Source organism: Mustelus asterias, chromosome 2 (genome assembly GCF_964213995.1).
Source record: "Mustelus asterias chromosome 2, sMusAst1.hap1.1, whole genome shotgun sequence".
NCBI classification, from domain to species: domain Eukaryota; kingdom Metazoa; phylum Chordata; class Chondrichthyes; order Carcharhiniformes; family Triakidae; genus Mustelus; species Mustelus asterias.
The window spans coordinates 25,157,747-25,170,926 of NC_135802.1; the positions used below are offsets into that span (position 1 = coordinate 25,157,747).

The 13,180-nt window shown below is 44.2% G+C and overlaps 1 protein-coding gene across 1 annotated transcript in view; it reads right to left on the reverse strand.

Moving 5' to 3' along the window:
* The window catches only part of ptprn2 (protein tyrosine phosphatase receptor type N2), a 947,277-nt gene that overhangs the window by 677,665 nt on the left and 256,432 nt on the right, over positions 1-13,180 (reverse strand). Inside the window, exon 3 of the mRNA XM_078232550.1 lies at positions 8,021-8,134. Within this exon, the coding sequence (XP_078088676.1) occupies positions 8,021-8,134 (114 nt within the window). The remainder of the gene's footprint in view (positions 1-8,020; positions 8,135-13,180) is intronic.

The window sequence follows — 13,180 nt, forward strand, 5'->3', positions numbered from 1 at the left end:
GGGATATGGTCCAGGTGCAGGTCAGTGGGACTAGGCAGAAAAATGGCTCGGCACAGCCAAGAAGGGCCAAAAGGCTTGTTTCTGTGCTGTAATGTTCTATGGTTCTATGGTTCTATATCCCTCTATTCCCATCTTACCCATGTAACTGTCTAAATGCTTCTTAAAAGACAAAATTGTACCCGCCTCTACTACTACCTCTGGCAGCTTGTTCCAGAAACTCACCACCCTGTGTGTGAAAAAATTGCCCCTCTGGACACTTTTGTATCTCTCCCCTTGCACCTTAAACCTATGCCCTCTAGTTTTAGACTCCCCTACCTTGGGGAAAAGATATTCTGTATCTAGCTGACCTATGCCCCTCATTATTTTATAGACCTCTATAAGGTCACCCCTCAGCCTCCTATGCTCCAGAGAAAAAAGTCCCAGTCTATCCAGCCTCTCCTTATAACTCAAACCATCAAATCCCGGTAGCATCCTAGTAAATCTTTTCTGCACTCTTTCTAGTTTAATAATATATTTTCTATAATAGGGTGACCAGAACTGTATACAGTATTCCAAGTGTGGCCTTACCAATGTCTTGTACAACTTAACAAGACGTCCCAACTCCTGTATTCAATGTTCTGACCAATGAAACCAAGTATGCCAAATGCCTTCTTCACCACTCTGTCTACCTGTGACTCCACTTTCAAGGAGATATGAACTTGTACCCCTAGATCTCTTTGTTCTATAACTCTCCCCAGTGCCCTACCATTAACTGAGTAAGTCCTGCTCTGGTTCAATCTACCAAAATGCATCACCTTGCATTTATCTAAATTAAACTCCATCTGCCATTTGTCAGCCCACTGGCCCAATTGATCAAGATCCTGTTGCAATCCGAGATAACCTTCTTCACTGTCCACTATGCCACCAATCTTGGTGTCATCTGCAAACTTACTAACCATGCCTCCTATATTCTCATCCAAATCATTAATATAAATGACAAATAACAGTGGACCCAGCACCAATCCCTGAGGCACACCGCTGGTCACAGGCCTCCAGTTTGAAAAACAACCCTCTACAAACACCTTCTGTCATCAAGCCAATTTTGCCTCCATTTAGCTACCTCACCCTGGATCGCATGAGCAGCACTGTAACCGCAATCTGTAAGCTCACGGCGCAGCATATCCCCCATTCTATCATTATCATCAAACCAGGTGATTAACCCTGGTTCTATGAAGACTGCAGGAGGGCATGCCAGGAGCAGCACTAGGCATACCTAAAAATGAGGTGTCAATCTGGTGAAGCTACAACACAGGACTACTTGAATTACAAACAGTGAATGCAGCACGAGATAGGTAGCGCTAAGCAACCCAACAACCAATGGATTGGACCTAAGCTCTGCAGTCCAGCCACACTGAGTCATGAACGGTATAGTGCCCAAGGCCTAACCATCTTCAGCTGCTTCATCAATAAGCTTCCCTCTATCATAAGATCAGAAATGGGAATGTTCACAGATGACTGTACAATTATTAACGACTCCTCAGATACAGAAGCAGTCCGCGCCCATCTGCAGCAAGACCGGGATAACATCAGGCTTGTGTTGATAAGTGACAAGTAACATTCATGCCACGCAAGCGCCAGGCAATGACCATCTCTCAGGAGAGAATTCCATCATCATCCTTGACATTCAATGGCACTACCATCACTGATTCCTCCAGTATCAAAATCCAGGGGGGTGACCATTGACCAGCAACTGAATTGGACCAGCCATATACTGTGGCTTCAACAGCAGGTCAGAGACTGAGATTTCTGTGGAGGGTAAGTCACCTCCTGACTCTCCAAAGCCTCTCCACAATCTACAAGACACAAGTCAGGAGTGTGATGAAATATTCTCCACTTGCCTGGAGGAGTGCAGCTCCTTCAACATTCGAAAAGCTCGACATCATCCAGGACAAAGCAGTCCACTTGATTGGCACTTTATCCATCACCTCCAACATCCGTTCCCTCTGTCGCCACTGATTCACAGTGGTGACAGTGTGTACCATCTACAAGACACATTTCAGCAACACACCAAGGTTCCTTCGCCAGCACCTTCCAAACCTGCAACTCCACTACCTAGAAGTACAAGAGCAGCAGACACCTGGGATCACCAACATCTAGAAGTTCCCCTCCAAGCCATTTGTCATCCTGACCTGGAAATATATCGCCGCCATTCCTTCACTGATGCTCAGTCGAAATCCTGGAACTCCCTCCCTAACAGCACTGTGTGTGTATCTACATCACAAGGACTGCAGTGGTTCAAGAAGGCATCTCATCCCTACTTTCTCAAAGGAAATTAGTTTTGGGCAATAAAAACGCTGGCCTAGTCAGTGACATCTACATCCCGTTGAAGAATAAAAAAACTGCCAGCCTCAAGATGGACCTCAAGAGTTTGAACTCTTGTTTGAACAGTGCAAAGATAGAAGGTTTCAAATTCTTTAATGTGGTGGCTGTAGGCTGAGATAAAGAGGCAACAGAATCACTGCTTTATGCATGTTAAGATTTGCTTCGATTTTCATTGCATGCTCCATATACATTTCCCCAGACAGACAAAGTGAGCAGACCGCCATCATGTCAATGAACAATTATTTTCGCAAAAGCTGTTTGTCTTCACCAAGGTGAGGGATGTCAGTACTGAGAAATGGGCTCTTTCCCCTTCCCCGCACACTGGAGGAGAACTTGGGCCATATTAAACTCGCATCAGGATATGAATTTGAGGTGGCAGCTGTTGTTCTCTTGTGCCAATTTAAATACCATGGTGTCAAGGAAATTAATGATCTCCTTGCGCATTGTGACTTTAAGTTTAATGGAGGAGTGATGGTTATTGATCAGGATATTGATGAATTCTTTAATTCTGCTTCTGAATCCCATATGTTACCACAAATACAGAAGATAGTTTTACCAGGGTTTACCTAATTTGGCCACACAGTCATAGGTGTATAAGGAGAGTAAGGGGCTGAGGACACAGCCTTGCGGGTGCACCTCATCCACGATTATCCTCAACACCAGTGCCCCATAAGGCTGTGTCCTCAGCCCCCGATATACTCCTTATACACCTATGACTGTATGGCCAATTCCCCTCCAACTTGATTTTCAAGTTTGCTGGTGACACCACCGTAGTGGGTCAGATCTCAAACAATGATGAGAGGGAGTACAGGATAGAGATAGAGAATCTGGTGAACTGGTGCAATGACAATAATCTCTCCCTCAATGTAACTAAAATGAAAGAGATAGACATCGACTTCAGGAACTGTAAGAGAGAACATGCCCCTGTCTACATCAATGGGGTTGAAGTGGAAATGGTCGAGAGCTTCGAGTTTTTAGGTGTCCAGATCACCAACAACCTGTCCTGGTTCCCCCATGGCAAAACTATAGTTAAGAAAGCCCACCAACGCCTCTACTTTCTCAGGAGGCTAAGGAAATTTGGTGTGTCCACTATGACTCTCACCAACTTTTACAGATGCACCATAGAACGCATCCTTTCTGGTTGTATCACAGCTTGGTATGGCTCATGCTCTCTCCATGACCGCAAGAAACTACAAAGGGTCATGAACGAAGCCCAGTCCATCACGCAAACCAGCCTCCCATCCATTGACTCTGTCTACACTTCCCACTGCCTTGACAAAGTAGCCAGCATAATTAAGGACCTCACACATCCCGGACATACTCTCTTCCACCTTTTTCCATTGGGAAAAAGATACAAAAGTCTGAGGTCACGTACCAACCTACTCAAGGACAACTTCTTCCCTGCAGCCATCAGACTTTTGAACGGTCCTATCTTATGTTAAGTTGATCTTTCTCTACACCCTAGCTATGACTGCAACACTACATTCTGCACCCTCTCCTTTCCTTCTCTATGTATGGTATGCTTTGTCTGTATAGCACGCAAGAAACAATTCGTTTCACTATATGCTAATACAAGTGACAATAATAAATCAAATCAAGTAAGTTAGCGAGAATGAAAAAGGGGCTGCTGGAAACCTAGATGTAGCCCCAGAAAAGGCTACAGGGATGGAATTTAAAAACAGCGAGGTAATGTTGCAGCTGTATAAAGTGCTGGTGAGGCTACACCTAGAGTACTGTGTACAGTTTTGGTCTCCTTACTTGAGAAAGGATAGACTGGCACTGGAGGGGGTGCAGAAGTGATTCACTAGGTTGATTCCAGAGTTGAGAGAGTTGGTTTATGAGAGAGACTGAATAGACTGAGACTATACTCATTGGAATTAGAAGAATGAGGAGAGATCTTATAGAAACATATAAGATTATGAAGGGAATAGATAAGATAGAAGCAGGGAAGTTGTTTCCACTGGCAGGTGAAACTAGAACTAGGGGGTATGGCCTCAAAATAAGAGAGAGCAGACTTAGGACTGAATTGAAGAGGAACTTCTTCACACCAAGGGCTGAGAAGCTGTGGAATTCCCTGCCCAGTGAAGCAGTTGAGGCTACATCATTGAATGTTTTTAAGGCAAGGATAGATACATTTTTGAACAGTAAAGGAATTAAGAGCTATGGTGAGCGGGCAGGTAAGTGGAGCTGAGTCCACGAAAAGATCAGCCATGGTTTTATTGAATGGCGGAGCAGGCTCGAGGGGCCAGATGGCCTACTCCTGCTCCTAGTTCTTATGTATGCAAATCAAAAAGTAGCCTCTGACAAAATCTCAAGAAGAGAACAGTAATAAGTCCTCGGAGGCAGAAGTCCCTTCGCCAAAATCCCTTTATTTACAAGTCTGGCAACAGTAATACAGAGTGCTTTCAGTTGCAGTCTACACTAGAAGTCCCAGAGGAACCGGCACGCCTGGTTAAATGCAAAGCAATAGGCTCCCTGATTGGCCCATCAATTTGGCCCTTAATCAGGGAGTTCATATTCTAACAGGCCCACCTCAATTACCTGATTAAAGTTGTTCCAAGAAGTCAGAGAAAAAAGTATTTTGACCCCTTCTGCACTTCAACATGATTCACTATATGTCGTGAAATGTTTATGAAAGGGCAATTGGGTGCTACTTAAATGCAAGTCCTTTTTAACTTTCTCATTTTTAATTTGCATTCGCTGGTATTTTAACTCTTCACCATTGTGGATCAACATTAATAGTCCCCTTTCATGATCTCAAATCTTCAATTGAATCACAGTGAAAAATCTTCATACTCAAAAGTGAAGCCCAACTTGCTTAATTATTGCAGGTAATGGCACCCCAGAAACATCTCGGTTGCACATGTCCATATTCTCTCAAGACAGTAATGTACTTACAGGTAAGTGATCAGAACGACACACGGAGGTTCAGTATCCACTTGTTACCGCCGATAATATCAGGACAACTCGGCCACCATCAACAAAGCAGCAAAAGATAGGCAATTTTAAATGTAGGTGAATTACACCCAAAACTATCTCCACTTACGTCCTGTGTAGTCTTTCCCACTGTTTCAAGATTCAATTTGCCCAAATGCGGCTCGATCCACAAAACGGACTACGCAGCTTATCCAAATCCGCTGAATATGCTGATGTGGGAAGGCCCTTGTTCCAAGGGTAGGAATGGCAATTACTAGGGGACATAGGTTTAAGGCAAAAGGGGGAAAGTTTAAAGGAGATGTGAGAGGCAGCTTTTTTGCACAGCGGGTGGTAAATGCCTGGAATGCGCTGCCAGAGGAGGTGATAGAAACAGATACAATAGTAATGTTTGAGACATCCTGATGGATACATGAATATGAGGTGGAGATCCCGGCGTTGGACTGGGATGGGCACAGTAATAAGTCTCACAACATCAGGTTCAAGTCCAACAGGTTTATTTGGAGTCACGAGCTTTCGGAGCGCTGCTCCTTCATCAGGTGAGTGGAGGTTAGTTCACAAACATATATAGGCAAAGACACAATTGCAAAATAATTCCATTCACAATCTGCAATTATCTTTCAATTGTGTCTTTGCCTATATATGCTGTGTTTGTGAACTAACCTCCACTCACCTGATGAAGGAGCAGTGCTCCCAGAGCTCTTGATTCCAAATAAACCTGTTGGACTTTAACTTAGTGTTTTGAGACTTCTTACAATACACGAATAGGCAGGGAATAGAGGTGCACAGACTGCGTAGCGGCAAAAGGTCTTTGGTTTAGAAAAGCATCTTGTGTCGGCGCAGGCTTGGTGAGCTGAACAGTCTGTTCCTGTGCTTTACCGTTCTTTGTTCTCTTCAAATTGTTCTGATTTCCTTAAGCTCACAGATACATTTAGTACCACTGGCAGATACGTTTTAAATGGTTCACCACATCAATTAAATAATATCATATTTAATTAGAAACTGCCGAGCGTATACCAATTAAATTATTAAATGCTTCAAAATATTGTTTTTTTTGAAAGGATTTGCATTGATTTTAAATCAGGTTATTCACAGCTGGAGGAAGGACTTAACAGCCTTATTAACAATGTTTATTTTTAGTGGTGGACCCATTTCCAGCTCACTAAGTAAAAGTGGACCAGATAACCATTCTTACAGACGTCATGAATACCTATTAACGGAAGGAAACAAAATGAAACAATTCCTTTCTCTCATGCTGCCCAACTGCGTTGGTTTGCAGAAGATTTTACATTTGTTATCCTGCAAGCAAATTTTAACAAAAACTCGAGCGTTTACCTAATTGAGCAGAGTTTGGGTGCAACGTTTGAGTGCAACTCTACTCCACGGAATTACTGATGGCTATCACAAAGTTCTATTTAATTGTTGATCATGAGGAGCAAGTACTGCTTTGGAGAGAATAGTCAGCATTCCTGACTCAGAGTCATAGAATCATAGAGCAATCCAGCATGGAAACAAACCCTTCAGCCCAATCTGTCCATGCTGACCATGATGCCCTCCCAGCTGGATTCAATTGTCTGCGTTTGGCCCTTAGCACTCTAATTCTTTCCCATCCGTGTATTTATCCAAATGCTTTTCAAATGTTGCTATTGTACCTGCCTCTGGCAGCGCATTCCATATACACACCACCCTCTGCGTGAAGAAATTTCCCCTCAGGTCCCTTTTAAATCTTTCCCCTCTCACCTTAAACCTATGCCCTCTAGTTTTCAATTCCCTTTCTCTGCGATAAAGACTATGGGTGGAATTTTCCTGTCCTGCCCAGGAATCATAGTAGAATCATAGAATCCTACAGTGCAGAAAGAGGCCATTCGGCCCATCGAGTCTGCACCAACCACAATCCCACCCAGGCCCTATCCACATATCCCTACATATTTACCCACTAACCCCTCCAACCTATGCATCCCGGTAGTGGATGGCGGGGGGGCCCATTTTCCAGTTTGGGGGCGAGCGTGGACGAAAAATCCCGCCCTATGTGTGTTCATCCAATCTATGCCCCTCAACTCAACTGAGGAGTTGAGATGACTCCTCAACTAAAGCACTGGCAACACATGTGTCAGTGCATTCAGATTGTTATTTAAAAATCTAAGGAGTTTGTGATCTCAATTTATTACCAAAATGCCTTTGCTGATTTTGTACCAGTCCAAATGGACACTCATTCCTGATGTGCACGGACGGTTTGACCTTCTTCAGGTTGGGTTTATTGGCTTTTTCTGAGCTGACATATCGACGATTGGTCTGATGGAATTTGTGTTCTGCATTAAGCTGCCTGCAACTCAACCCATAAACAGACCGATTTTACCTGACAAGGATCAATTAAATCCAATGACTATAAACCATTATTTAGAAGAACAACCTGATTGCACACTCTGATTAGAAAGCTGAAACAACTGTGAATCCAATTCAAATTTCATTTTTAAAAAATGTTATATTAGTAAGAGCCTCCATTTATAAAGCACGTTTCCCGATCTCAAAGTGATTCACAGCCAATGACGCACTTTTTAAATGTAGTCACAATGTTGAACAGATGTGAATTTTTCCAAATATTTCAATAATTCTACGCTTTACATAATGTACCCTGAGTGATAATGAGGTGCAGCTCCTGAAGCATAACAGATGCCCTGTTGAAAAAGATCTTTTTAAGAAGGCAAGCGTCCTGTTTAATGTGTACCTCTAAGGGACAGTTCATGTAGGATAGCCCGGAGTCGCTGAAGGTCAGTGGGTGAAACTTCGTATTTGTATACGTCTATCACCGTGACCAGCTGACACCTCCCGAATACTCCATCTGCAAAACAACAAGATGATTTGTGAGTCATTTCTCAAAGTTCTGAAAAGCTCCTACCACAAAATATACATAAAAACGGCAGCGGGGGAAAGTGGGGGGTCATAGAATCCCCACGGCGCATAAGGAGGCTATTCGGCCCATCGTGTCTGCACCGACTCAGGCCCAGCTCCCCGTCCTGCTCTATCCCCATAACCCTGTACATTTACCATGGCTAATCCACCTAACGTGCATGCTTTTGGTCTGTGGGACGAAACCTGAACACCCGGAAGTGTTAAGGACCAGACCAGAAACTCCAAGGTATTTTATGAAGTTAGCCTAGACCCCCAACTTTTGCATTTGATTTGGGCATCAGGGTGAGCATAAGGTGTTTCACTCCAGGTATGATTCAAGTGACCCACTTGAAATCTTTTATCAAAACAAACATTATTTAAGAACACAGTAAGAATATAAGAATAGGAATTAGTATAATTTTCACCAATTAAAAGACTTAAACATGACAAAGTGTAATTCTTGACAGCTATCCATCTCTCTTGGTCCAATTCAGCTACATCCCCCATAGACATAAACCCCTTCTGTAGAACCAGTTAGAAACCAAAGAGGCTTACGTGATGCTGGATTTCCAGCTTTTTAATGATACTGGACAGAGATCCAGACAGCAGTTTTCAGAGGAGGATATATCCTCAAAACAGCAAAATTCCAGAAAAATAAACCTAGTCTCTGAAAGCTGCTAGTCTCTGGAAGCTCCCTGTCTCCAGAGACAGATTGCCCTGTTTGAGAGCAGATATCCACTCCATCTGACGAAGGAGCAGCGCTCCGAAAGCTAATGGCATTTGCTACCAAATAAACCTGTTGGACTTTAATCTGGTGTTGTTAAAACTCTTACTGTTCAGAGACAGAAAGGCATACCTCTCTCTCTGCAGCTTCCAAACAGCAATTGTCAGAGAGAGGTCCACTCTCATACAGCTGAATCTCCGAGAAAGAGACTTATCTCCCGGCAGGTTCCAGTCTCCAACTTCAGAGAGGAAAAGAGAGTCACTGTTCTCATTCAAACTCAAAAGCGGCATCTAAGCTTCAATAAGCGTTCGATAAGGTCCCCCATGCAAGTCTTCTCGAAAAAGTGAGAGGCATGGGATCCAAGGGGCTACTGCCCTGTGGATCCAGAACTGGCTTGCCCAAAGGAGGCAGAGAGTGGGTATAGATGAGTCTTTTTCTAAATGGAGGTCGGTCACCAGTGGTGTGCCCCAGGGATCTGTTCTGGGACCCTTGCTGTTTGTCATTTTCATAAATGACCTGGATGAGGAAGTGGAGGGATGGGTTGGTAAGTTTACCGACGACACGAAGGTTGGTGGGGTTATGGATAGTCTGGAGGGATGTCAGAAGTTACAGAGGGACATAGATAGGATGCAAGACTGGGCGGAGAAGTAGCAGATGGACTTCAACCCAGATAAATATGCAGTGGTCCATTTTGGCAGGTCAAATGGGATGAAGGAGTACAATATAAAGGAAAAGACTCTTAGTACTGTAGAGGATCAGAAGGACCTTGGGGTCCGGGTCCATAGGACTCTAAAATCGGCCCCGCAGGTGGAGGAGGTGGTTAAGAAGGCGTGTGGTGTGCTGGCCTTTATCAATCGAGGGATTGAGTTTAGGAGTCCGGGGATAATGATGCAGCTGTATAAGACCCTCGTCAGACCCCACTTGGAGTACTGTGCTCAGTTCTGGTCTTTCTGGAAAAGATTGAAAGGGTGCAGAGGAGATTTACAAGGATGTTGCCTGGATTGAGTGGCATGCCTTATGAGGATAGGCTAAGGGAGCTCGGTCTTTTCTCCTTGGAGAGACGAAGGATGAGAGGAGACCTAATAGAGGTATATAAGATGTTGAGAGGCATAGATCGGGTGGACTCTCAGAGGTTTTTTCCCAGGGTGGAAATGGCTGCTACGAGAGGACACAGGTTTAAGGTGCTGGGGTGTAGGTACAGGGGAGATGTTAGGGGGAAGTTTTTCACACAGAGGGTGGTGGGCGAGTGGAATCGGCTGCCGTCAGTGGTGGTGGAGGCAAACTCAATAGGGTCTTTTAAGAGACTCCTGGATGAGTACATGGGACTTAATAGGATGGAGGGTTATAGGCAGGCCTAAAAGGTAGGGATATGTTCGGCACAACTTGTGGGGCCGAAGGGCCTGTTTTGTGCTGTAGTTTTTCTATGTTTCTATGTTTCTATTCTATGTAAGCCTAGTTTCACCGCATCACATGACCATACCTGTCAATCACCCCAATCAAGCCCCACTCTGCAAAGTCCCTGGGGAACACCAAGAACAGCAGAACAGCATTAGTTCAGATTAAATCTAACATTATAGAAATTAGAAGCAATTATGCTGCTGCAGCAACAATACAGGATGCCAATTGTAGACAAACAGCACCCATAAAATGGAAGGGACCGCTGCAAACATCCTGCACAGAAACATGACTAAAATACATTTCTTAAAGGCACAGTACTGTCACAGAGAAAACCCACGAAGACATGGGGAGAACATACAAACTGCACACAGACAGTCACTCAAGGCTGGAATCAAACCCAGGTCCCACTGCGCCACCACGGCGCCCCCTGTTGGGATGGGCGAGAGTGTGGAAGGCAAAACATTCACTTCACAATACAAACTGGAGAACTTTTAGGTTTAAAGTGATACATCTTTCCTCTGATGGACCACAATCTACTTTTATAAATCAGGCTGAGTGTACAGTGGGGAAAACCTTTCATGGTGACATTGCTATGCCACATTACATTCATATTCAAAATCAAACACAACCAAAATCATGTAATAGCTAAAGCAGAGGAGGCAGCCATTTGGCCCATAGCGTCTCTACTAGCTCTATGGAACAACAACCCACCTAGTACTGCACCAGGCCTCTTCCCTGTAGCTCTGAAACATTTTTTCACAGCAGGGTCCAATTTTCTCTGGAATGCTCAATTGAATCTGCCTCGACCAACACACTCAGGCAGAACATTCCATATGCTATATTAAAAAAGGTTTACCTCATGTCACCACAACCTCTTTAATCAATCAACTTAAGTCTGCTTGCTCTGGTTCTCAATCTTTTCACTGGCAAGAGTGGTTCCTCCCTAGTTACTCTGTCCTGATCCCTCATGATTCTGAAAACCCCTGTTAAATGTCCTCTTAATCTTTCCCTTCTCCAAGGAGCCAACATTACTCATTTCAATTTGAATTAGACATTGAAAATATAACGAGGAGCACTCAGAGGTGATCAATATTCTAGTCAGAAAGGTAATTACAGCTCAGTTCTGACTGCCTTCTTCATGAGCTGTGAGCCAAGAGCAGTTCTGGGATATAAATTGGGTTTCATTATTGCTCCTCTTTCGAATCAACAGAGCTGAAATCTTGAGTGTCTACGTTCTTAGCGATAAAAGCAAAGTACTGTGGATGCTGGAAGTCAGAAATAAAAGCAGAAAGTGCTGGAATGCTCAGCAGAGCAGGTGGTTTCTGCAGTGAGATCAAGTTAACATGTCAGGTCCATGACCTTTTGTCAAATTGGTTTATGTCAATACATGTTCAAATGTTGAATGAGAAATAGAATAAATGTAGAATGTAGAAAAGCAGACATACTGCTACTGGAGATGTGCCGTGGATTGAAGTGTCAGTGCTTAGTGTCAACAAATGCTGAGCAAAAGGAAAGGTCTTGCATTTACACTGTGCATTTGATGGTCGAGGAGTACTTTTGAAGTCTCTTCAATATGGGTGGCATGGTGGCACAGTGGTTAGCACTGTGGCCACACAGCTCCAGGGACCTGGGTTCGATTCCCAGTTTGGGTCACTGTCTGTGTGAAGTTTGGACGTTCTCCCTGTATCTGCGTGGGTTTCCTCTGGGTGCTCAGGTTTCCTCCCACGCTCCAAAGATGTGCGGGCTAGGTGCATTGGCCATGCTAGATTGCCCCTTAGTGTCCCGGATGAGGACTCTGGGTCTGTACTCATTGGAGTTTAGAAGGGTGAGGAGGGACCTTATTGAAACTTACAGCATACTGCGAGGCCTGGATTGAGTGGACGTGGAGAGGATGTTTCCACTAGTAAGAAAAACTAGAACCAGAGGGCACAACCTCAGGCTGAAGGGACGATCCTTCAAAACAGAGATGAGGAGCAATTTCTTCAGCCAGAGAGTGGTGAATCTGTGGAACTCTTTGCCGCAGAAGGCTGTGAAGGCCAGGTCATTGAGTGTCTTTCAGACAGAGATAGATAGGTTTTTGATTAATAAGGGGATCAGGGGTTATGGGGAAAAGGCAGGAGAATGGGGATGAGAAAAATATCAGCCATGATTGAATGGCGGAGCAGACTCGATGGGCCAAGTGGTCTAATTCTGCTCCTATGTCTTATAGTCTTATTGATAGGTTAGAGGCATTCGCAGGGTAAATATGTGGGATTACAGGATAGGGCATGGGTGGGATTGTTGTTGGTGCAGACTTGATGGGCTGAATGGCCTCCTTATGCTCTGTAGAGATTCTTCACTATTGTAATCTAGGAAATGCAGCAGACCCAGGTCCAACAGCAGCGCAACCGTGACAAGATCAGCTGCTTTGGTGATGTTGGTTAAGTGATAAATGTTGGCGAGTGTAACACCAATGACGGATGAAAAAAAACAACAAAACCTGCGCATTCCAGCTAAGGTCATCAAGGCTAGTGGGTCTTTGCTCAGATCAAAACTTATCGTACAGATTTGGGAGGAAAACAATCTACCGCCACCCCACCCCCCCCCCCCCCCCCTCCCCCCCCAAAACCTCATGTAACTTCTGAAATGCAACAATTGTAACTGCTTTCAAGAAGTGAGGTAAATTTCGGTGTGGAAACTATCAAAGCATTTCCCTCATGTCCACTGCAGCGAAAACCCTGAGACACATTCACCTAAAATCCTATGGCTGACAAAATTGTAAGTTTTTTCACAACACCAGGTTAAAGTCCAACAGGTTTATTTGGTAGCAAATACCATTCGCTTTCGGAGCGCTGCTCCTTCGTCAGATGGAGTGGAAATCAAATTGTCCCAGGG